At 38.6% G+C, this 24254-nt stretch overlaps 2 protein-coding genes across 6 annotated transcripts in view; one reads left to right on the forward strand and one right to left on the reverse strand.

The window, feature by feature from the left end:
* LRRTM3 (leucine rich repeat transmembrane neuronal 3) overlaps nt 1–17921 on the forward strand; it is a 79294-nt gene extending 61373 nt beyond the window's left edge. For both annotated transcript variants that reach the window (XM_027660934.1, XM_027660933.1), the window contains one exon: nt 16299–17921. In XM_027660934.1, coding sequence (XP_027516735.1) covers nt 16299–16508 — 210 coding nt within the window. In that variant the 3' untranslated portion in view covers nt 16509–17921. The remainder of the gene's footprint in view (nt 1–16298) is intronic.
* CTNNA3 (catenin alpha 3) overlaps nt 1–24254 on the reverse strand; it is a 433577-nt gene that overhangs the window by 295331 nt on the left and 113992 nt on the right. The gene's annotated exons all lie outside the window — the stretch shown is intronic.

Here is a 24254-nt window from a genome sequence, read left to right on the forward strand (position 1 = left end):
TGGTTAAGCAACCACCTGTTCCATCAAGTTAGAGTTGGCCCTGATTGAAGAAAAGCATTTCGAGAGGAAGCTCAGAAGTATCATTAATCCTCCAAAACTGGGGGGGGGGGAAGTAAAAAATTAAAAAGGACATACAGTTCTAGCCATCAAAGCAGAAAATTCCACAAAATTTAGTAAAAATCACATTTGCTGCATGTATTTTAAATGTCAGAACAATCCACTGAGCAGGCATATTCCCGATTACAAAATAAAATAGAGACAGATCTGTGGTGACAGATCCTCATGTCACCACATCCGTTTAATGGAGCTCTCAGGAGTGAGTGAGGTGCTGTGCCCCACACACACACAGGGACACCCAGAGAGCTGCTAACGAGCACAGCTTCATCAGAAGGAGCACTGTGTTACTTCAGGTAAAGGAGAAACAGGAATGAAAAACCAGCTATCTGAACATCTACCATGATTCTACACAGAACTCAACAGCGAGATTAAAAGGGACTCCTGACCAAGGGGAACTACACTGGAGAGATACATCGATAAATTACATTATGCTTTAAAGTAAAAAACCAAACCAGCCAGTACTCGTCAGGAAAAACTTCTTCACTGATGGAGAATTTCTCTTCAAAAGAATGTTTCACAAGAAAATTAACAGATACACAGCTCGATGGCAAAGATTCCCATAACTCTGGCCACCTACCATTAAGGCTCCCAAATACTATTGCTCTTGGTGCACTAGCTTTTTTTCCAATGAGATAGCTAGACAAGCTTAGCTTTTAAAAACCACCTTCTTGTAACACATGCATTTGTGTTGCTTTTCAGTGGAGCAGCAATATCATCATGCTTCACATCTTCTGGCTAAGTTGCAATTTCCTTCCCTTCTTTTATTTATGCCAACAAGCTCCACAAGCTAATGATACCCTTGCCCCCGCCATGAGATTTCTGTACAGCTCACGTGGGCTTTCCTCCTGGGCTGGCAGCTCAGTGGCTCACAGAGCTCGGGGGCAGCAGGGCAGGATCAGTGCCGAGGGCACAGGAAATGCAGCAAGAATAACAAGCTGGTTTCTCAGCTGCTGCAAAAATGCTACAGTCCAGAGACTCTGTGTTTGCTGCAGGGAAGCCAAGAAGTGATACAAAGCAGGAGCACACATTGCTCAAACATCTCCAGGGTGGAAAGGAACACAAAGGACAGGTAGATTAAGAATTGAGGACAGAATGCTTTCAGGATTTTTTCTTGGTTTGTTTGTGTCTCCTCATCTTCTTTTAGTCAAACAACACGTGTGAAAGCATCACATGCTAACTGAATAAAATCAGGACATAAAGAATCTGAGAAACTGAAAATCCCATTAGGGTCTAGGTACTGCTCTTACAGAATAAAACATAATTTGTTAATGAATAACAAATGAACATATCAACAATGCAATGCAAATCACCAGCCTGAGCAATGCAAGAGCTTCTCTGAATTGCAAGCAACAACTTTTCTCATTTGTGCTTGTTAAAGCTTTTCTTTTTAAACATAAAACCCATCAAGTAATGTGTATTATTTATTCAAAGCACATAACTACTCTTCAGAAAATGAATTTAAAAGAATGTTTTGAAAGCTCTGCTGCAATTTTCACATTTACTCCATAAACTGAATGATGGTATGTAGTGAAAAAGCTGCCTATCTAGAATGCTGAGTGGTTTATCTTACATGTACCACCAGAGTTTAAAATTAATTATTCCTCCTTTCCCTACCACACTCTTCTCCAGTTGCCACTTTATTTCTGGAGTAGGTTGCAAAAGTATCTTTGCATCCCTTTTCTCAGGAACATCAAGACAACTCTGAACACAGTGTTCTTCACCATTTTGCTTTCTTTCAAACCGTAAGTTATTATCTCTATGTAAGCCAACTTTAGGCTAATACTGTTACAAGATTTAAAAGGCAATGCACATAAATCTGCACTGCAGGATACAGAGCAATGGAGAAAGTAAATCCAGCCCTGCCTGGGCTTGCTTGTAAACAAAGGCAACAGGCTGGCAGTGCTACCCAGGCACACGGACCTCCTGGCACTGTCACTTCTGGAATCTGAGTTAGCAGCTCTGTAGCACAGTGTGCCGGGTAGGAACTCCCTTAAGTTCCTAAGAGATTTACTTGCTTGTGTAGAGCACCTTTGCTCAGCGTTTGCAGATATCTAGAAGTCCAATCCATGCATTTCACTGTACTGCCAAGGATACCATCTTCAGGTATGACCTGCCTTTGATACCTTCGGGAATGGTGAAAACACTGCTAGAGAAAATGCAAGGTAGGAGCTCAACTGGCAGGAAAACTACAAAGGATTACTTTGTGCTGACAGTGAAGCGACAGCATTTTCTGAGGCAATCACTGCAGCATAAATCAATCTACACACCAATTCACTTTAAAGTAACTTTCTTCTCAAGACAGCCTTCACTTACTACAGAAATTCATAGAAGTGAAATCTGTGCATTTGCCTTCAACAATCAATAAAATGTTGTACCTTTCCCAAAGCATGACAACTCAATTATTTTATCACCTCTCTCTTCCAACAGAGTGCCAAACTGAAAGCTTCCACCAAGTCCTCAAACAGCCCTAGGAAAAAGCAATCTTTTCTGGGCAGCACTTCACCTTCCCCAGACCCATTTCCTATCACTGCCAGGTGCAGAGTGCAGATACAGTCAAAAACTGTGGCTACCCGGATGGTTTTGTGGAAGGCAAATTCCAAGTAAGGACCAGCCTCTGTGGCCAGGACACAAAGCCCTTCCAGAGGCAAAGTCTTCCAATAAACTTCCAGGTGACCAAAGCCAGCTGCCTGATTCAGGAACAGGTGCCACAGGCTCAGGGTATAATGGGATGAGCTACCTATTACGCGTTTATAAAATAAAGTAGGATTTATGTGTTGCTAATGCTCATGAGGTTGGAGAATTTTTTTCCATACAACTGTAAAATCCATTGCTAGGAAAGAAACGTGATCTATTGCATTTAACTTTACTAGCTTTGAGGTAAAAGTCTTTCATCAGGAATTTTCCAACATAGTTTTGAGAGACTGGCAGATTTCTGTCGTAGCCATCTGCATCTTTGGGTAGCTCAGCTGAATAGTTCTCTGTTCATCTATTTTTAACGTGCAAAGCACATTACCAAAAGGAACAAAATGATAAATAGCAAACTATTCTTTACAAAGGCAGAACGCATCTCTGTCACATTAAGTTATACGGAGTATTTCTCTCTTTATTCTAAAATCAAACTAAAGAAATTCTGCCCAAATATTTACAAATTTATTTTGTAAATTAGACATTACCTGTGACATCTTATCGTGAAATTTGGTTGGATTTCCAACCCACCTGGTGTGCATATTAAAGCATGCAAAACCAGATTTTGGAAAAGATGTTTTAGTCATTCTCATACAAATGCTCGTAATGAAAGTTTTACACAAAGAAAAAAGTACATTTTTTGAAGAAAATGGACTTAGAGGGGGTTTTGTAAGAGGTAAAGTTAGCTAAGACAATTCTCTGTGGGATCACAGAGTGGTCATTGGCTCATCCAGCACCTATGCTGGTTCTGTTCAGCATCCCTGGATGAAATGCTGTGAGCACACGGAACCAGTGTTGTAAGTAAACATCTGCCTTCCACTCCTGCAGAGTTTGGCACCACTGAATCCAGTTTCCAGACCCAAACACTGCTCAGCAGAGCTGATGGACTCCCTGGTGGTCAAATTAGGATGGATATTAGCCCACAAGTACCACTGAACTGCAGCAGCCCAGCTCACATGACTTCCAAAATCCAATCTGTGAACAGTCCTTTGAACAGGTACATTTCACAGGGGATGGTCCAAAGGCATGCCAGCATCCTCTAAAGGAAAAGCAGTTTTTCAGAAGTGATCTTGTATCGCCCAGGACTGTAGAACCACAAGAGCACTCCATGGTGACTCACCAAATGGGGGAAAATCCTGCTCTTCCTTCACTGACAAAATCCCACTTTGAGTTGTGAACCAAAGTCGAGGAAAATAAGCTGGGACTGTTCTTTTGCCAGCAATCCTATGCAGAGAGCAGCATTCCAAACAAGTGGCACATCCCAACTGACCTTTTGTTCTTTATGGCTGGCAAATATTAAAACAGAAATTTATGATTGCAGATAGCCACACTAGTCATAACTTTTGCCTCAAGACTCCTAGCACTATAGAGGTGGCACCAGAGCCCTTCATGTGAGGCAAGTCAGAGTCTCTGTACCTATTTTTTTTCTGGTTGTATACTGAGAGAATGCAGAAATGCCCATGGAAATGGGAAGGAAATTTAAAAAAATGGATCCCCACTATACCCCAGTGTCTGACACACACCAGACAACAGTCTGCTCAAGCAGCCAGATGAGAAAGAGCAACTCATACAGTGATTAGCTACATTCTTCCGGGACAGCTTGCCTTAACTAAGTCATTTAATTAGCAACAGCCACTCAGTATTGCATTGGTGCTGTTAGTAACTCCATCTGTGGTTGCCAGATTGCCTTTTGGGTCTGTGTCTGATGTCTCAGATGAGATATGATGGTACTTCATGAACACCACCATGCTCATGGCATGGTCTGGCTTCAGCAAAGGAACCAATCTTTGAAATTATTCTCAAGGTACTCACAATTGGGCAAAAACACATGGATGGATTTTTTTCCAACAGAAAATTCCAAAAAAAGAGATTTCTTTAAACCAAAGAAAAAAAAAAGAAGGGAGAATTTACTAAAAATTCTGGAACATTTGGATTAGATCAAAATGTTCTCATTGTGATTTTGATACACCGTTGCCACTTTAAAACTCTAATCAACATTTCAAATATCAGTTTTGATAACCCAGATTGTCAAAAGTTTAATTATTAATACAGCCTCTCTAATTCAAAATTAAAATACTCCAGTGATGTCAAAAATCTCAAAAGTCCTCAACTGTTTTTTCACTCTAATTCAATGTGTATCCAAAATCTCTCCTATTTCTGAATTTCCATCTTCTGTCATCAGAAGCTGCCCAGGGCTGATGCAGACAGAGCACTCGGCCTCCAGAATATAAATTTCTCATCAAAGTAGCCAATTCTATTAACGTGAATGGTTCACACATCACCTTACTTTTCTCAAGTACAGAGGGTAATTTCCCTCATTACCAGCACAGTCTTCCCTCTCTTGCCCCTGCTATCGCTGGCACCTGCAGGCAGAAAACACCCTCCAGGCCAAGCAGAGCGAGGAACATCCACTGCACCTCCATTTCCCTTTGCCCTGCACACAGCTGGGCCTTGCTTTGGAGCCCTCCAAATTTGCCCTGTTTTCCGCAGATTTTCCTCACTTGTTTGAACAGCAAATGAGCCAGAATGAAAACACATCCTCCCTTGTAAACTCTGCAGAAGTTTCCATATAAAAGTAGATAAATTGAATATATTTACTACATTTTTCCGCTATATTTTCAGTTGTTTCTGAAGTATTGGGGCAGTGTTAGGAGCACTGGCAGAGCTGTTCATGACCCATTTTGTGTGTTCCCTCAAGTCACGCTGGGCTCCTGCGGGGAGCCCGAATACTGTTCAATACTTTAATAAAGTAAACTTATTTCTATGACTGGGTACTAGCAAACTAACTAATTAGTGCAGCATTAAAGAGGGAAAAGGATAGACTGGTTATCAACAGACTGTCACTTTATACTTGGAATGTTTGACCTGGATTTTCAAAGTGTTAATAATAAATTGGCCAAAAAATGCTTTCCTGCCCTGAAAAAATGTGTAGTCCTACACTGAAGAATTTTATAGTTATGAACAGTTCAATATGCAAACATTCAGCCTGAGTGCCATGCAAATACCACAGCAGCAGCACAACTGATGTACATGACATAAATATTTTAACCAGTGCAAATATTAATATATTTTAGCAATAGAAATAATCTAGCATATAACTGTTTGGGAATGTAACAGAGTTTTTTCTCTCTAGAATTACACAGTGATATAATATATATAATATATATAATATATATGAAGGCCACTCACAGCAGGAAAGAAGTTCATTATTCATTATTATTTCATTAGCACAAATATGAAGCAATATATGTACAGGATGTGTTGGTAAAGGAAAAGAAATGCTCTATCATTACTTCTGTCACATCAGAAAATAATAATTTTATATTTGTCAGGTAAATACAGGGACCTAATTAAGAGCCTTTACTGAAAACAGAAGGAACAATATAACCCCTGCTCCCCATCCATGAGATATATAAATTGTATTAAGCCCTGCTCTTGCTTTTCCAGCTGCATCTGGTATTAGCCTTCTGCTATAATATCATTCAAGTTTTAATTAACATCTTTCTTTAATTTAATTAAATAATTACACAGAGCTTATTCACTAATGTAATTGGAAATACTTCACTCAGAAGAGTTTTATGAAATTATACTCTTCTGCAGAAACAAACAGAACATTGAACACTGCATGATAAAGTCCAACAACTGAGTCTGTTAAAGCAGTATTTTATTTAAACATTAAATATAAATTTCACTTTTTTTTTCCTTTTAGATATAATCATCCCTATTAATAAGTTTCCAGGTAGAAATTTGACTTTTGGGTTGAATTCTTCTGTGTTCTGAGTTTTCTCCCCCAGTATCCATTACGAAGTCTCTTCCCTCTGTATGAAGATGTCAATTCTCCTACCACTAACAAAAAAAAGAGGACTGGATCCCAGGAGAGCCCCTGCCAAAACTGCACTAGCATTTTGGCATCATTCAAAAGGTTTTTTAAGATATATGAAAATGCTCTTGTTCAAACACTTAGAAAATATCAATATGCCAGCTATTCAACTGAAGTGCAATGGTAGCTATATGGAGAATTGGTATTTTGCCTATTTTAGTTATTCTTTGAATAGATATATTATGATCCACTCCTCTCTGAGCAACACAAACCCATCTCACAGAACAAAGAAAGAAAGGACAGACGGGGAAAAAAACCCCTGGAATTCTGTGCAGCATGTACTAAGCTTTCAATGAGAACAGCTGCAGAAAGTGCAAAATAGACTTCAAATATAAAGCACTTCCTATAATAAACAAACCATTTAAATTTCAGCAAATTATTGAATCTCAAGGGATGTGACTGTGCCTTTCAACTAATTTAAAGATCTACACGCAAAAAAATTGCATGCACACTTGGATTTCAATCAGGTACTTCAAGGGACTGAGACTAGAAAAAAAATCAGCAAAGGGATTAAAGCAGTCTCAGTACAGGCCTTCCATCTCTGACAGGTATGTCTGGATTAGTCACTGGAATAATATTACTCATATCATAAGCTGATGCAGGCTGTGAACGTCAGATTTTTAAATTTCGTTTATTAATTTGTTTGAGAACACTGTGCACGAAACGACAGCATTCCATGGGAACAGGTTGTTTGAAATGTAAAAAGAGGAATTTATATTGCAACGTGCTTGAGAATGAAATAAAAAACACATGCTTAACATTCTCATTCATTAAGTAGTTTCCAATACCCAAAGAGACACTATTATGATATGCCTTTTAAATGATGCACACGTGCCATAAACATTGTTGCACAGCATGGCCTCACAAAATCCTTGCTCTCCAGCACAGTACAAGTTCTTTTCCATTCAGGTCTATAAATTTTGTGGCCCTCATTCATGACATCCCACACAAGGCCAATCTCTGCAGACACTGCGTGGACGTCTCAGCAGCTCATTCCATGGGCTTGTCACAGCTGCAGGATCAGTCTCTGGACACCGAAACCCTCCACCTCAGTCCATGCTGCAGCAGAACTTTAAGCATCAAGGGTTGACAGCTCAAAATTCACCACTGCAGCTGGGGGGTTTCACTGCTCGTCTCGGCACCCCCAGGCTATCCTGGGATATAGCAATTAAGGGAAGAGAGCATTAGGGCAATCTTACTGAAAAGAAGCCAAAGAGATACAATAAAATACAAAGAAAAGAAAAGATGAATGAGATAATAGGCTAATGGCAGCCAACAACAATATAACTGGAAGATGGAGAGGTTACACAAATGATTAATATGGTTAATAATAGTAATAATAATAATAATAATAATAATAATAAGGATGCTTCCTCTTAAAGACAGAAATAGAGGGAAAACAATAAAACAAAGGAAGTAAGAAAGGTTAACACTGGGAAGATAACAGGGCAAAGTAGAAAAAGGAAGACATCTGTACCATCAGATTATCAAGCTCCTTGATATTTTTTAAACCCTCTTTACTGGGGTTGTAAGAACTTCAGCTTTCACTAAATTTAGAACCTAGTTTTCATAGTTAGATTTAAAAAAAAAAACAACACTATATGATATTCCCCAACTTCTCACACACTGAAAACTAAAGAACAAGCTAAAGATTATATCTACAAAAATACCCTCCTTCTCTTAAGGGAGGCTTATGATCCTTGGAATCTGACCACCTCTACTACCTCAGAGCAGGTAATACTTTAATTTCTGGTTCACTCAGTGTTGTTTATTTTGTTGCTGTTCTATTTTTCTGTAAACAAGCCTGATGATAAGTAATGAGATTGACTATTACAGCACTTAGAAGATATTAAAATTGCTTGTTACATTAAATTAATTAGAGAAGGATAAAGAGAAATAAGATCACATTAATCACACTCTACAGAAGCATATCTGATGCACGAGAATATGAGGATTACAGTCCGCCAAGAAAAACTACTTATACCCCAATGACAGCCCAGAAAGATCAACTATCAACCAAAACAAGAAAACTTAATGAAAATCTGTGAAAATAACTGCAGCCTGTGTCATAACTGATTAGATATTGCATACAGTCAGCCTGCAGTAATTTTTTCTCCTGACGAGGAATACCACTGGTTACCACCCACAGACCTGACTTTCCACAGAGCTCTCCAAAACAAAAAGTTTCTGCAAGAAAAGCTACATGACCAGGCCTTGGACTATTTGACTAAATAAGGCACTCTAATATTTGACTAAGTCTAGCTTGGACAAGCTTTTCTAAACTGAACTCCAATCTGTTACTTCTTCTACTTTGTGATACAATAGGTTTCGGTTTAAGGGACACATGACACAAATCTATATTATAAATCAAACTCATCTCACTGGTTTCTTTCGTTCAGCTCCATTGCTCCTACACACATCAGTAAAGTCTTGTTTCATTCTTAGTATTTTAAGACTTTCAGAGGAAAAGAGTTGCACTGACCTATTTGAGAGCTTGTCAACATGACTTAAAAGTGTACAGGTATAATACAAACCCATTATCCAAATATGTGTGGCTTACAGACACATACCCTGAGACATCTCTAGAAATACATGATTCACTTTTCAAAGGTGTCTTCTTTAATGTGCTTTTATTCATGCATTTTCTTCATATTTTAAGATTGATTGCTAAGTAGTGAATTAAAACTAAGATACAGTATGATGGTCAGGTTCTCCAAACTGCAACAAACTTTACTAAGACAAAAAAGAACTCCCTTTCTCTATATGTAACAAATGTTTGCTAGGCAATAGTTTGATCTGAATCCATCATTTTTTCAGCATGTAAAGTAAAAGCTTTATCTATGTTGATTTACTTTTAGTCCCACAAAGTTCAGAGCTGCCTTTTTTGAACAATACTTAGTAATTATGCCTTCAGTGCCTATCCAATAAACAGCGAGTTTTGCATAAAAATTAAAAACAAATGAGGAGCCTAAAAAGGTTAGTGTTTAATTAGATATAGGTGTAACTGTAATAAAATTTTAGAACTACCTATACACTTCATTATTAAATATTATGAAGCATATTTCAAACAATGCAGCAACTGAAAGGATCAAATTCTACTCCTAGACTCTCACACCTGCTTCCCTAATTCACTTTACTACATTGCTGCTCGTTATTAGAAAAAAGAAACAAAAATACCAAACTGTAGGCTATTAAAAAAAAAAACAAACAAAAAACCAAACAAACAAAAAACCCCACGCAACCAAAAGAATCCACATCAATACAAATTGAGAAGAAAAGTAGAGGAGATATTTACCTTCCCAGGCAGAACAGTATTTACATCTTGTTCATTTGTTTAGTATTAATAGCTAGCATAGTTGTCTAACCAAAATAAAATGTAAAACACACTTCTCTCAAAGTCAAGGCAGCAATTAAAGCTAATCAACTCACAAGTTCTTCTCATCCCATGAATGTCACATTATTTGCAGGAAGGAAAAATCTTAAGCAAATGTCACACTGTTCAAATTTTAAGAAAATTAACAACATGAAAGACAAAAAGTCCAGCAACTAGGAAACCACAGCTCACTATGTCTTAGCCTGAACCCCAATGAACTGAATTAGAATGAAAAACAAAACCTTTTAATTCTGCTTTCTCTTCTTCCTTATCTTCTTTTTAAAAATAAGAAAGGGGTGATATTCTGTAGCAGTTGTTAGCAGCTCTTCACTTTGGCATTTCCAAAACTGGTAAAGGTCATTGTCAAAATTAGCATATTCAACTTGCTGAAAAGATTTTCTTCTACTAAAATTAAGAAGCCAAATCTACATTGACATAACTAAAACAATTTTGCCTGGTTTCCTCACAGAACCCAGCAGCAGTTTAATACTCTCTGTACTCTCTCCCATCCCTCAGAAAATACCAGCTTATTCTTTAGGTGTCCAACATTCAAAACAAAGGTTCCAAAGGTCTGGCCTCTGTTTTTCAAGGTGATTTTTACTTTTTAACACCACCCTCCTCTCCTGCATCATAAATTACTAAAAATTCATGCTCAACATTGAACAGATAAAAATATTGTTACTGATGGACTATAATTCTAATCATGCACTTACTAAGGTTTTTCCTTTTTCAGTATCAAAGTGAACCTAGGGCATTCAGCCACAAAAACAAGTCTAGAAACAGGAGCTCTTTTGTTTCTTATATCACCATGGAGACAACTGGTCCTCACATTGAGAGTGGCAGAATCCACAGTTTAAAAGGCTTAAAACATAGATGTGGCTCAGGCCTCTCACCTGCCCTTTGCTTCCTCACTCTTGTCTTTCTCTGTCACGAGGAATGTGCAGTTACCACATGTGTTTAGTCTGACACAGTAGTGAAGGCTGGGCACAAAACAGACGCCCAGTAACACCTGGTTGCATTATTTCTATATGGGAATGTAGAATGTGGGACCACAAAGGTAACCAAAGATGAACAAGTTGAAATAAAAACATGACCAAACCCAAGCAGAGCACATGAAACATACCACTACTGTGTAGCAGAAGAAAAGCAAGAGTTCTTGAGTGTTGGAATTATGTACAACACCTGGACAGGTGTGCCCTTTGGATAGAAAACACAATTCTCCCTCACCAAGAGGGCACTAACTTAATGTTTGTGTGAAGAACAATTCTGCTGTTCAATGAAAGCTATTCTTGCTGCTTACACTTTTGGTAGGTTTTTAATTACAGCCTGAACTGAGTAGAAAATTAGTTTGAGAGAAGAAGGAAAAAGCTTAAAAACATCTTTCCCTTTGCATTTAATTCCTCCCTGCCATTGCAGAGGGACCTGGATAGGTTGGAAAGTTGGGCTGATTCCAACAGGATGAGGTTCCACAAGGCCAAGTGCCAGATCTTGCACCTTGGTCACAACAACCCCCTGCAGTGCTACAGGCTGGGGACAGAGTGGTTGGAGAACAGCCAGACAGAGAGGGACCTGGGAGTCTGGATTGACAGGAAGCTGAACATGAGCCAGCAGTATGTCCAGGTGGCCAAGAAGGCCAAGGGCATCCTGGCCTGCATCAGGAACAGTGTGGCCAACAGGTCCAGGGAAGTGATTCTTCCCCTGGACTCAGCACTGGTGAGGCCACACCTTGAGTACTGTGTCCAGTTCTGGGCCACTCAGTTCAGGAAGGACATTGAGGTCCTGGAGCAGGTCCAAAGGAGAGCAATGAGGCTGGTGAAGGGACTCGAGCACAAGTCCCGTGAGGAGAGGTTGAGGGAGCTGGGGCTGTTCAGCCTGGAGAAGAGGAGGCTCAGAGGAGACCTCCTCACTCTCTACAACTGCCTGACAAGAGGTTGTAGCCAGGTGGGGGTTGGTCTCTTCTCCCAGGTAACTATCAGCAAGACAAGAGGGCATGGTCTTAAGTTGTGCCAGGGAGGTTTAGGTTAGATATTAGAAAGAATTTCTTTACAGAGAGGGTAATCAGACATTGAAATGGGTTGCCCAAGGAAGCAGTGGATTCTCCGTCCCTGGAGGTGTCTAAGATGAGACTGGATGTGGCACTTAGTGCCATGGTCTAGTAACCACAGCAGTAGTGGATCAAGGGTTGGACTTGATGATCTCGGAGGTCCCTTCCAACCTGGCTGATTCTATGATTCACAAGGAAAACTTCGTGAGTTCATACCTATTCCTTGTAACATTTCACACCCAAGTTCTCCCCAGCTGATCTAACAACATATTGCCCTTTGCCAGGCCTTTAGAATTTGGACTTTGAAAGGTTGCAATGTGCAAACACAAAAGAAGAGCAACCTCAGAATTTAGAAGTTTGAAGGAAAACTAAGATCTTTTGAAGTGAGTAGCAATCTCTGCAGCAATCTCTGTCCCTATTTCAGCACTTGAAAGGGACAACAATTCAATCCAAGGCACTCGTTGCCTTCTGGTGTGGCCTCCTCATAGTGTGTGCAAATACCATCACCAACAAAAAGCTACTTCTGGTAACCTTACCCCCATGGTTGAGTTATATTTTGGTAGAAGAGCTAGAAAGGAGCTCAGCTGTAAATCCATGACCATCAAAAATTGGCTATAGCAGGTTTATCTATTCCTTCAACAGAGGTTTGAGTTTAATTATCTCCCCTGTTTCACAGTGCAGCACTTTTAAGTAAATACATGCGTGAAGAAGCAGACAAAGAAAGAAACGGGACAAGATGATAATCAGATAGCTGCTTTCTTTTCATAAAAACCTATCACACAGCTCCAGGGCCTTCTAGAGAGAAAATAAGATACTTATCCCATGCAAGACCTGCCTAAATCACAGACATAATTTAAATGCAGGGGTGCAGATGCGGATGTAGGTACAGAACAATCTTACTACAGTCCTGTCCTAAGACTTCATAAGAAAAAAAGTCACAAACTGATGGATGGTAAAGTATCAGGTTTGTTTTGAGGCTCATTTGAAAAAACAGGATTCTTCACATGGTCACGAATGAAGCATTTAATTTTGCTTCATGCCAATAATACCTGTATAGTTCCCTGTTATATAATACAAGGGTTTGTTCCTTTTTTTTTATTGAAAACAACCACAAAACTTCTGTATGTAATAGATTTAACTCTCATATGTTGACCATATGCTGATATATTATATTCCCATGCTATCCTGTACAGGGCATTGTCATTACACTGTAATTCTGTACATTTTCAGAATGATCTATCACAGCTCCATCACTTCTATTGATTCTATACTTCAGATCATTTTTTTCTATTCAGTGTGAAGCCTGGTTTACTTATTTTCATTCCTCCTTCTTATGAGCATCTATTTTCAGCCCTTATTGCTGTCATCCCCATGGGTAATATTCCATTGCCCTATCCTAATTTCCCGTGCCTACATTCTCAAGCCACTCCAAACCCATGGCTGTGCTCTTATGCCTTAATTTTCCGAGCTTTCATTTTCAGGATTCTGTGGCCGAATCTCAAAATCCCCCCAGGAGGTTTGAACACCTCACAGCCATGAAATTTAACAAAATACCAAAATCCTTAGGCTGAAAATATTGTCTCTGGTTCTAAATACAATACATTCAGAAAAAAAAATGCTGTTACTCAGAAAGGCCCAGCCAAGGTCAAGTAATCAGATAAGAACACAGCCACAACACCAGAAGCTTAATAAATGCTCCAAGCCTTTGCAAGAACCCTTCCCATCTTTGCTGACTGCTGAGATATTCATCTGTAGCTCAAAGCATTCCCCTCCCCAACCAGTTCACATCTGTTTAGCAGTAAATACACTTCTGCAGGCTGGATAAAAGAACCTATTTCCTGCAGAGGTCTCTGTAACTGCTAGAGAAACCAGAACCAAATTATCTCTCTTCTTTTTTTTTTTTTTTTTCCTTTAAGAAAAGCTTTCTTTTTAATCTGTGGTAACTTTTCAACTGCCAGTGATGACTGAAACAGAAATGCAAAGAAATCAATATTCCAAACACTGGACTACATTCTTTTCAGGACTGAATAGAATTATTTTTTAAAAAATTGGGGGTTATTATACAGTTTTGTAAATACAAACTTTTAGCTATGCTTTCTGTGTTAAATAAGTCTAGAGTTTTAAACTTCCTCCCTGAAAAGACAGGGTTGCCTGAACTTCCCCCCTCACTGTACAGAAATTTAATACTATGCAATGAAACGCAGCTTCCTTAAATAGAAACTGCAATTTTAACTCTTCTGAACTGTAAATCTGAGATAAGCTGGGGCTTTTTGATGCTCATCTGAACTCCAAACAAACTGAAATTCCCACATCACTAATAATTACACAATGCAGGGATTTTTACTCCAGAACTGCTGTCAGAGAGGAGAGTCATCATCATAAATGCTGTGATAGTACTTATTTGAATAAGCTGAAAGAACAGGAGATTTCTAGAACTAGAACTTTTTACTGAGACATAGCACTATCAGAAGGAAAAGAGGAAGGAAAGCTGCAAAGGAGGAGATACAAATAGGGATGTTCCCTGTTTAGTTGCCATGCCATGAGGGTTGGTCTAAAAAGAAACACAGCAGGTGATCAGATCCTGACCATTCCAGGAAACAGAGACAGAAGGGGACACACTTAAGGAGGGAAATAAGATTCAGCAAGAAAAAAAGGAGCAGGTCAGAAGAAACTATCTGTAAGGTTTTATAACAGGTCTGCACATCACTGATTTTCTAAAAGGCACAGATTTTGCATTCTACAGGAATGACCTGGTTACAGGAGAACCAGCCCAGGCTCTTATGCAGAGTGCAATCATTCCTGGCTCTTGTTTGCCCAGAGAAAGGTAGAATTGCCAACATGACTTCACATATCACTTCAAAAAACAGCAAAGGAGAACCACATAAGCTTTTTTTTTTTCCAGAATGTAAACATGACCAGCCTAAGGAAAATGCCATTAATTCAAAAGTTGTTCTGTTTCTCTCATCTCAGCTGGGCCTTTGGTCTCCTCTTCTGTGCCTTCCCACACAAGCCTCTCTCTATATATATACGCATGATGGAATGCATGTATGCAGCTGTCTGCATTCTGTAGTCCACATGGAGCTCCCTTAGCCCTCCCTGAACTGCTGCCCAACCTCCTGTCCTGTTGCTTTACTGCAAGGTTGTCACGGCAGCATCAGAAAGAAACTGGAACAAGCCCACACCCATAATTAGCTTGTTTCTGACTACAGGTCTCCAGCAGCTAAAGTGCTCCTTTCCTCCCTTGTACTTTCCTTCTATGCTGATACTCCTGGAAACAGAACATGATCCAATACCAGCAACTTAGACACATTACATGAAAAATATATGATAAAAGGGCATGGGGAATATGACCAATTAATAAGGTCAGAACACACACACACTGTCTGCAGGACAGAGTACGTGTACACTGCATTGCAGCTCTAGAAGTAATCCATGTCCATGGTGACCCCATCCAGTACCACGCCATGTCCATGAAATTAGGTTAGAAAATACATTTGGAGCTGTAAAAGTACAAATATATACACTTCAAAATCTGTATGAATTTCATCTCTGATTCTACAGTGTATTGTATGCCATTCTATGCTGAAGTGCATTCAAAGCCCCCAAGAAAATAGTAAAGAAAAATTCCTACGCTTTTCAGCTGAAGCATTTGAATTAAACCTGCAACAGGGAAGCTTCCAGAAGTACCACAAGATAACAAGATATTGGACCATATTTATTGAAAGCTGTTAAATTTAAATTGATGCTTATGCTCTAAATAATAGGAACCATTCATCTGTATTTCCAAGCAGATGGTATCACACCCACTGACATATTCCAGCAAGATTCACTAGCCACTCTTGAACTTGAACAGGCATTCCCATTTCATTTGAAATATTTCTTGACAGGTTGATTTAGCTGAGGCTAATCACACTCTAAAGATAATTCAAGTTCAATCACATCTTAACCCTCACAAACACATTCAAGCACATACAAGCCCTGGGCCACAAGACCAAAGGTGGTAGAGGTCAGATTTAAAACATCCTAGTGAAGACCAGGGTTTGGGTGGAGAGGAGGGGTAGAAGGACAGAGAAAAGGAAGACAATTTTTATTTTTTTTCACGTGCAGACAGTCTGTTTTTTCAACATCAAATTCAGGCTAGTACAATTTGCTTCTGTCTTCTGGTAACTGGCTGTTTTTCATCTTTGTTTTTCCCCTAGATACCATTGTCTATGAATGTGTCAACATTTCTTGCCTATGATCAGCCCACACTCAGTTACTGTGGAGTGCATCATGAACTGCTTGCTCACAAGCCCTATGACTCAAATAACCAGGAAGAAACAGTGGAAACACACCTAGAGACTGATCTGGATCTGAGCACAATAACCACAGCAGCCCGGATCAAGGACCACAGTCAGCAGTTGGCTTGAATGGGGGCCGGGGGGTTTTTTTGTTGTCGGGGTTTTTTTCCTGTAGCAGAGGCTGCAACCAAATTCTATGTAACATTATGGACAGAAGTGAGAAGACATAATACCATGGATTCTAAGATTCCTGTTCAAATTAAAAACCAATCACAAAGATTAATTGTTTCAAGTCTACAATTTGTAATTAGTTAAGTTGTGCAGTATTTTTTGACTTCAGAGTCTGACCCTTGAAGTGAATCTTTTTCAAAACTCATCCTACCTACCTGTATAAACTGTACAGATGTAATGTATTTTTCATATTGTAAAGTTTCAATTACCAAGAACAGCTGGTATGTACAGTGTCATAATTTAATTACATCTTATTTTACAAGTTTCAGTTTCTAAAGTTTCAAATTAACAAGTTATTTCTTGTGTTATTCAGTTACTCTGTTTTGTAGGGATCATTTTGTTACTGCTTTTGTGCCCAGAAAACTTTAACCCAAAATTCTGTCCTTTGCAGAATATGCACCATTTTTACCGTGTTTAATGTGTAGAATTTTATCTACTGGTTCCAGAGGGAGGGTTTAACTATTCACTTCTAAGAAATTCTTGAAATATATAGCCAAGTTTTCCTAGAAATGATAAGTCAAAAAAAAAAATTTAAATTTTCCTCAAACTTGCCTGTTGCCTTGAAATACAGCCTGATTTCTAAGTCACAAAAATGTATCAATACATTTTAACAACAAAGTTTATGTATGCAACTCTTAGCTAGGGTTGGTGATGTCTTGTAAAGTCTCAGTGTTCTGCAAGACAATATGGACAGGAGACTTCAATAAGCAGCTACAAAATCTACTGTGAAAGTAGAGTCTGCCAGATCAGGCACTTGCACTTCTTCTTAAAGACAAATGGGTCCAAAATCTACTTATGCCACAGACAGCTGCTGACAGAAGTGGCAACAGAAACAACTACTCAGAAAATGTAAAATATTAATCAAAAGGAAGAAACATCTATCTGCTGAAAAATATAGTAATTTGGAACAAATGGTATAGGTTAATAGGCCCTTAGCATTGTGATACAGCAAGCTAAGGAAAAAAACCCACCAAAACGTTTAAATAATAAAAAAAAAAATAATTCATTATTAAGTCTTTACCAATTACTACATTACCTTTTTGTCTATCATTTAACATCTGGGTCAAAGCATTCTTATATCCCATTCTTTGGTTTTAAATCCTCAAGACTTCTCAATACTGTGTGAGAGTAACTTTTATACCAATACCCTCATGTCGTAATCACAAAAGATTACAGAAATTAGGTACACATTATATTATGCCAACTTGGTGAAATTCAAAAGGGAACGTGAGCCTTCCAAAATATAGGAGAAAAACGTTTCATATGGTGAAGCAACTTTTTTATAATAAAGAGAAATTATGTAACCACAAATCTATTTTTCTGGATGTTTATCCCAACATATTTTCATGTAGCTTCAAGGCAGAAGACTGAAATTTAAAATTACAGTAAAATTGGTTGTACAGAACAAAGTGAATAGAGTGAAAATACCTTCAAAAAATTGTTAACAAACCAATCTGCATTCACTACCTCTCAAGTGGAAACAAAGTGTCAAAACAGAATACATTATATTGGTTATTTATTTGGCATCTTAGATTTTGTAACATATTTTGCATAAATCATTTGCTATTCAAAACATCACTTGTCTTTTAAAGACTCATCTTAAAAAGTTCCACACTTCAATTTCTTATTTCTTTACTACATGGGTTCTTGAATTTGTGGTCACCTTCTCCAGTGCTAGAATTTTACTACCCACAGTTTGAAAAGCCATTTTGGTAATGGTAACTGAAACCAAAAAGGCAGGTGTCACTCCAGAGTTGAGTGACTTCTGTACTGCAGGAAGAAGTCAACTGCATCCTTCCACAGTTCCTTCTGAGGTTTAATGTTTAGGCATTCTGGCACTGGAGCAGACCTAAGCTGTCAGGATCAAACACCATGCTCCCAAAAGATCATCTCAGTTACTCTGTAATTGCTATTATTTACCTTGGCCAACTGTCCTCAAGTATTTACAGTGTGGGAACAAGGTCCTGGCACTGTTGCAGTTACTCAAAACGCCCAAGTGTTCAGTGGCTCCATGTACTCCTGATTTCTGGAGGACTGTACAACATGAGTATTTCCAATGTTAGACACTAATGAATTTAGGCTAATCTGAGAAAACGTCTTCTTATGCCAAGAACAAAACCTTTTTAATGTATCTGGTTAAAGAAGCACGACTGGGTAGATATTCACATACACACAAACGGTTCTCCTTCTCTTGATGAATCCCAAGACTTGCAGCCCCAGACCAATATATCACTAGGCAAATGGTAGAGGCAGAGTCACAAAAGTAGCAATGACTCTCCAACCACAATGATCTGTTACACTCTCACAATCAACTTCCCAGGCATATGAAATGCCAGGCTCTCTGTAACCCCCACAGGCCCCTCCAGTTCTCTGGAAGATGGATACAACATCCCAGGGCCCAAGGCAGCAGCTCACCCCAAATCTAGGCTGTTAAAACATACATTTCTGGATATATCAAGTGGATAGCATTTTTTCAATGGACTACATCAACCTGAACCCTGCTATTCTCAACAAGGTGGATGTCCTCAAGAAAGCCAGATGGCAGGTAGGTACCTTCTCTAAAAAATCTTCATCATAAAAAAAAATCCAGGTTAAGCTACTCCAAACAAGAACCCATTCCTAAATTCCCGTGTTAGTGTGTGTACACCTGCTTTCCAACATATTCTTGCAAGTGCTGAGTGCACAGAAATACCAATTGCTGTAGTTAACATGGACAAACCAAAAACCTAGCACCTCACAAAGCCCCAGCCTTCTAAGTTAAGTTAGCAAGAAGAAAGTAGGCTGAGTGTATGGGTGCAAATATTTATTACCAGGGGGTCACTTTCATGTATCATTTCCCTTTGCAATAAAGATCCATAAACCAGAAATAGAAGTAGCCAACAGCATCAATCTCTGTCTCACAGTTAAGTGACACTGCCAGACCCTGGCAGATCTTTTCACCAAGAAAAAGCTGGGTGAATTCATTACGCTTGCAAAGTACAAACTGATAGAGAGTATAACCTCCAGCAATAAAAAAAAACCAGACAATTTGAAAAATAAATCTAGCTACAAGCAACAATTCCCACCATCCATCAGTGCATCAGGAGGTACAGCAATGCACAGGGCTGAAAGACTCACTAGGAAACCAAGCCTGAGTATCTGAATGGAGGTCCTGTCTAGAGAAGAAGATACATAGGAAGATAAATGATTAATTTTAAAAATTCCTGCATGTCTCAAGACAGTTAAAAAAAAATAAACACCAAAATAACATCTAGAGAAGAAAGCAAATGACTGCTTTAATTAACAAGAAAATTTGTAGTACAAACTATTCTCAAGGGTTCTGAGAGCTACCACTAACAAACCAAAAAAAACCACAAAAAACCTCAGAAACATACACAATTTTCAGAGATACGTTGTAAATATCAGCGCAAATATCAGATTTCTTTTAGCAGTACACAACAAATGGAAAATGGCAGCCTCAGAAGTTGTGTACTAACTTGCTTTACTGATAGACTCTCATTTTCTCTCCCTCTCTCTCAAGACATTTATCATCTCCTGCTTTTATTTCCAAGCCTCAGATTTGACATAAAAACAGAAACTGCAAAAAGCAAAACATGAATGGTAAAAAAAAAAAATAATAAAATAAAACTGCAAGGGCAACACCATGACCTGAAAACCAAAGCCACAAATCCAGTGCCAATGGAACTGTAAAAAATTCTGGAAATTGCTTTATTAGCAGTGAAGATACTCAAAGATGGTTAATGCAAAGTAATTACGTGATCACGTATCATGGCAGATAGAAGCAGGTGTATTGAGCTCCCAGCTGGTCTAGCAAAAAGGGGCAGTTGAACAGGTGAAAAAGAACAGCTTAGCTCCTGTTCTCTAGCCCAATCCTGCTCTCCTGAGGGAGAGGCCTTTTTGCTCTGGAGTTTTGCCTGGGTCGCAGGGGCCTGGGCTTCATGAAGGTAAATCTTACCAGTAAAGGCTGAATATAATAATGGTTTTACTTGGTCAGATCACAGGTCCACCTGGCTTGATAATCTGTCTCAAACAGCAGCTGAGAGATGAAACCCAAAGAACCAAAGATTGGGGCAGGCACAAAGCAGTATTTCCCCAGAAAGCCCCCACAGATCTCAAGGATTTGCAGGTCAGGGACTTACTAAGCCAAGCGTGGCATCTTACCAGACCCTCTGGGAACGTGTACACAGCTTCTTTGAATCTTATAAACTGGAACATTCACAGCTGCTGCAGAAAGTAAATCTACTTTGGCAAGAAGAGCTGCCTCTTCTCTTTGTTCCAGTAGAAATGAGGGATTTCCATTTTCAGCACAGAAATACGACTATCACAGAACTGATAATGACAGCTTGACAAGGGAGCACAAACGGCATCCATTCAGTCACCTGAAGTGCAGACATCACCTGAAACCCTCTGGCATTAATTGTCAGATTTCCCCGGGGGGGAAAGGGGGGTGGGGGGGCTGGGGGGACTTAAAATCAAGATTCAGCTCACCAGAAAGGTGAATTTATTTTTTTGCCAGCTTTCTCAAGTCCAGCGCAATAGTAACCAAACAACAGGCCTGCTTCTCCCAAAGCACTGCAAACACTTTTCAACATAGAAAGAGACTCACAAAACTCTATTAGATACAACTTTGACTGTATGATCCATATTTAAAAGCAGATGTTCGTTAAATTCCTCAGAAAAAATTCTAACATTTCAGTGAAATAATAGCTCTATTATAAAGTAACAAGGCCAAATTTCATTATCCTGCTCTACTTCATTATGGAATCTGATTAATTTTAATTATAAAGTTTCAGAATAAATTAAGGTGAACATAATCAGAGTTCATGATTAATGTTACTTTAATGAACACCCAAAAATTAACATTTTGCCACTAGAACCTTGCCAAGAATTTTTATGTAAGCTGAAGTGCAGTGTGTACAGCTGTGAAAATCCCACATGGCATGGAGCTTGATCAACAACAATTTTATATGTAAATAACTCATTCTTAAAACTGTCTCTTTTGATGGTCAAGTACAAAGAGGTGCCTGCTGTGTAACAGCAAATGAACCTGCAACAAAGAACTCATTACACCCAGCCCTGTTACATTAAAGCTCTAATACTTTCATAACAGCAGACACTGTTCCACCACTATAGACATGATGCATGTAAGGGTAATATTATATAAATGAGCATTAATTAACGTCACATTAGTACAGAATTTCTTTGGATTAACATTAATGTTTGATGATTGCCTTATCAATTGCCTTAAGTCAACTGACAGGAACAGGATGGATGGTATTGTAATGAACACCAAAGGGATTAAAACTGTGCAGTTATACAAGAATATGGCTTCTCCAGCTTTCACAGAGAGTACTTTCCACTTTGTATTCCATAAGAAACAGACTTTTAAGGTGGATGCAATTCAGCAATAGTTCTATCTGCAATCTAATCATAAGTGATTGCACCAATGAAACATACTTCGAAGTCCAATAATTTAAACATTGCTATACACTAATTCTGTGTTTCTTAGAGAACAAAACCTCATCAAATAGGGCTGAGAATGCTCATTAAAAGAAAACAATGTGTCTCTGCAGCACTGTGCACTTCAATAATTCCAGGAGTTTTATACAAGAGTGTGTCATAAATGAGACATGGGAAGCCATTAACTCAACCATTCATATTGAATATTTTCTTATAATTTATTCTTTCAAAAGAAATAATGAAACTGATTTATTTTTCTAGTAATAATGATGCACCTCTCTTTCATGTCTTGCTGTTGGTAACTTTATTTTTAAAGAACCTGTAAACTCACACAATTAGTCTAGACTTTGCCATCCAAAAGCCTTATTTCTCATTTTCAGGAAAGGAAAAAGTACAGCTATCAATGGTATATCTGAGTATGCAAATAAGATTCACAAACAAAATTTATTTTTCTTGTCTTCTGCTCTAGTATTATCTAGACAGTTCATACGTCTCTTTGCACTTCTGCAACTTACCTCTTCCTGCATGTTCTAACTGTCACAATTGAGAATGACAAAAGTACAATAAAATAATTCCAGCCAATATATCGGAGGGAAATGCCTCTCCAGGTATCCATCTCCAGAGCTGAGCAGGTTTGCTGCCTACCAAGCACATGATAAGGCTTGTCTGACTCCTCTTCTTCATCACTAGATCTTGCAAATATAAATTCATAAGTACAATATAACATGTTAATAAAAAACCACTTTTTTTTTTTTTCATTCTACTACTACACAAGGTGATGTCAGGATTTGGTTTTCTTTTTTTTAGTCTCTTTGCACCCTAAAGTCTTGAATCTATATGATTAATAGATGTCAGTATCAACTGTTCTAATTCCACTTCCATCAAGTGATTACAACAGAAACTTCAGAAGTTTCTGGAAGAAGCACACATGACGTTGTCGCCATCTCAAACCAAAACCAACATTACTAAGACAGGTGCTTCTCTAATGTCTTAGAAACCCTCCAGTCTCTGGGGAACATAGTATCTACAATCAATCTGTATCCATGCTTAACTTGTCTTCTTATTAGATTATTTTTCCTTATGCTTAACTTAAGTGCCCCTTGGAGGTCTGCACCTGTAAATGCCATGGCCACCTTGAAAAAATGCCATACAGGCTACCAGAGACTGAGAGCCTCGTGATGTTTTAAGAGAAGAAAGTAAGACACTTTCCAAAACTTGAACTTTCAGAAAGATTGCTTGTGAAGATGACTAGTACATTTAAAAAATAAATTAATCTTTTTAAAATTATATACTTAAATGGGAATGGAATTAGTGAACCTGATTGGGAATAAGCATTATTGATTAAATTTGCTTTGTAATCCAAACTGTTTGGCTTGAATATAGCCACTTCAATGCTACCCTTTTCCTTAAGCTTTCTTCCATTTCTTTATTTCTCTGAATAACTCCTTGAATTTAGAAGGAATCTTGCAGAAGATACCTGGACCCCAAACAGGCATAAAGATCTGCCTCTGCTCTGCAGGATCAATCTCATGCTTTAAATTTCAAATGACAACTCAAATGGAAAGTGCTGCCAGTCTCCCCTCTCATCTTCATAAGCTATGGCACTTGTTCATTCTTTCCTTCCCTACCTGCATGCATTCTGCCTCGGGATTTTGGAAGCTCCACCTTTTCTTTAGCAAGAAATTAAGTTCCCTGTCTAACTGAAGAGATAAACAAGTCAGCAATGAAGAATGAGGGTGAAATGTGATAACTACCAATAACAACCCCTGAGAACCTTACAGTTATTTCTCACCCAAAGCCAGTATCTCCATTAAAGCCGTCCAAATATAAATCATCCCTTCACTGAAAAACACTTTCTCCTATGAGAAAAACTTTAGGAAAAACATACAACCAGGGAAAAAATTAATCTTAGCTTTACAGGAAAAGGGGTATGTGTGCAAAATGGAGAAACAAAGGAGAGAAAACCATAGGAGAAGCCAACATAAAAGAAAGACCAAAATGACTGAGCTATGAAGGACTTGACAAAACTGTGTAGCTGGTCATTATGGGAATGGATTAAGATAAACAAGTAAACAGCAAGTAATGAAAATGGGAGTGCACAAAATAAGCTGCTCATTTAAAACGATTGGTTCCAAATCAAATTTGATCCTCTGGGGAAAGGGAGTGAACAGAACACCACCTACT

Source organism: Corapipo altera, unplaced genomic scaffold (assembly GCF_003945725.1).
Source record: "Corapipo altera isolate COAL_440 unplaced genomic scaffold, ASM394572v1 133, whole genome shotgun sequence".
Taxonomy (NCBI): domain Eukaryota; kingdom Metazoa; phylum Chordata; class Aves; order Passeriformes; family Pipridae; genus Corapipo; species Corapipo altera.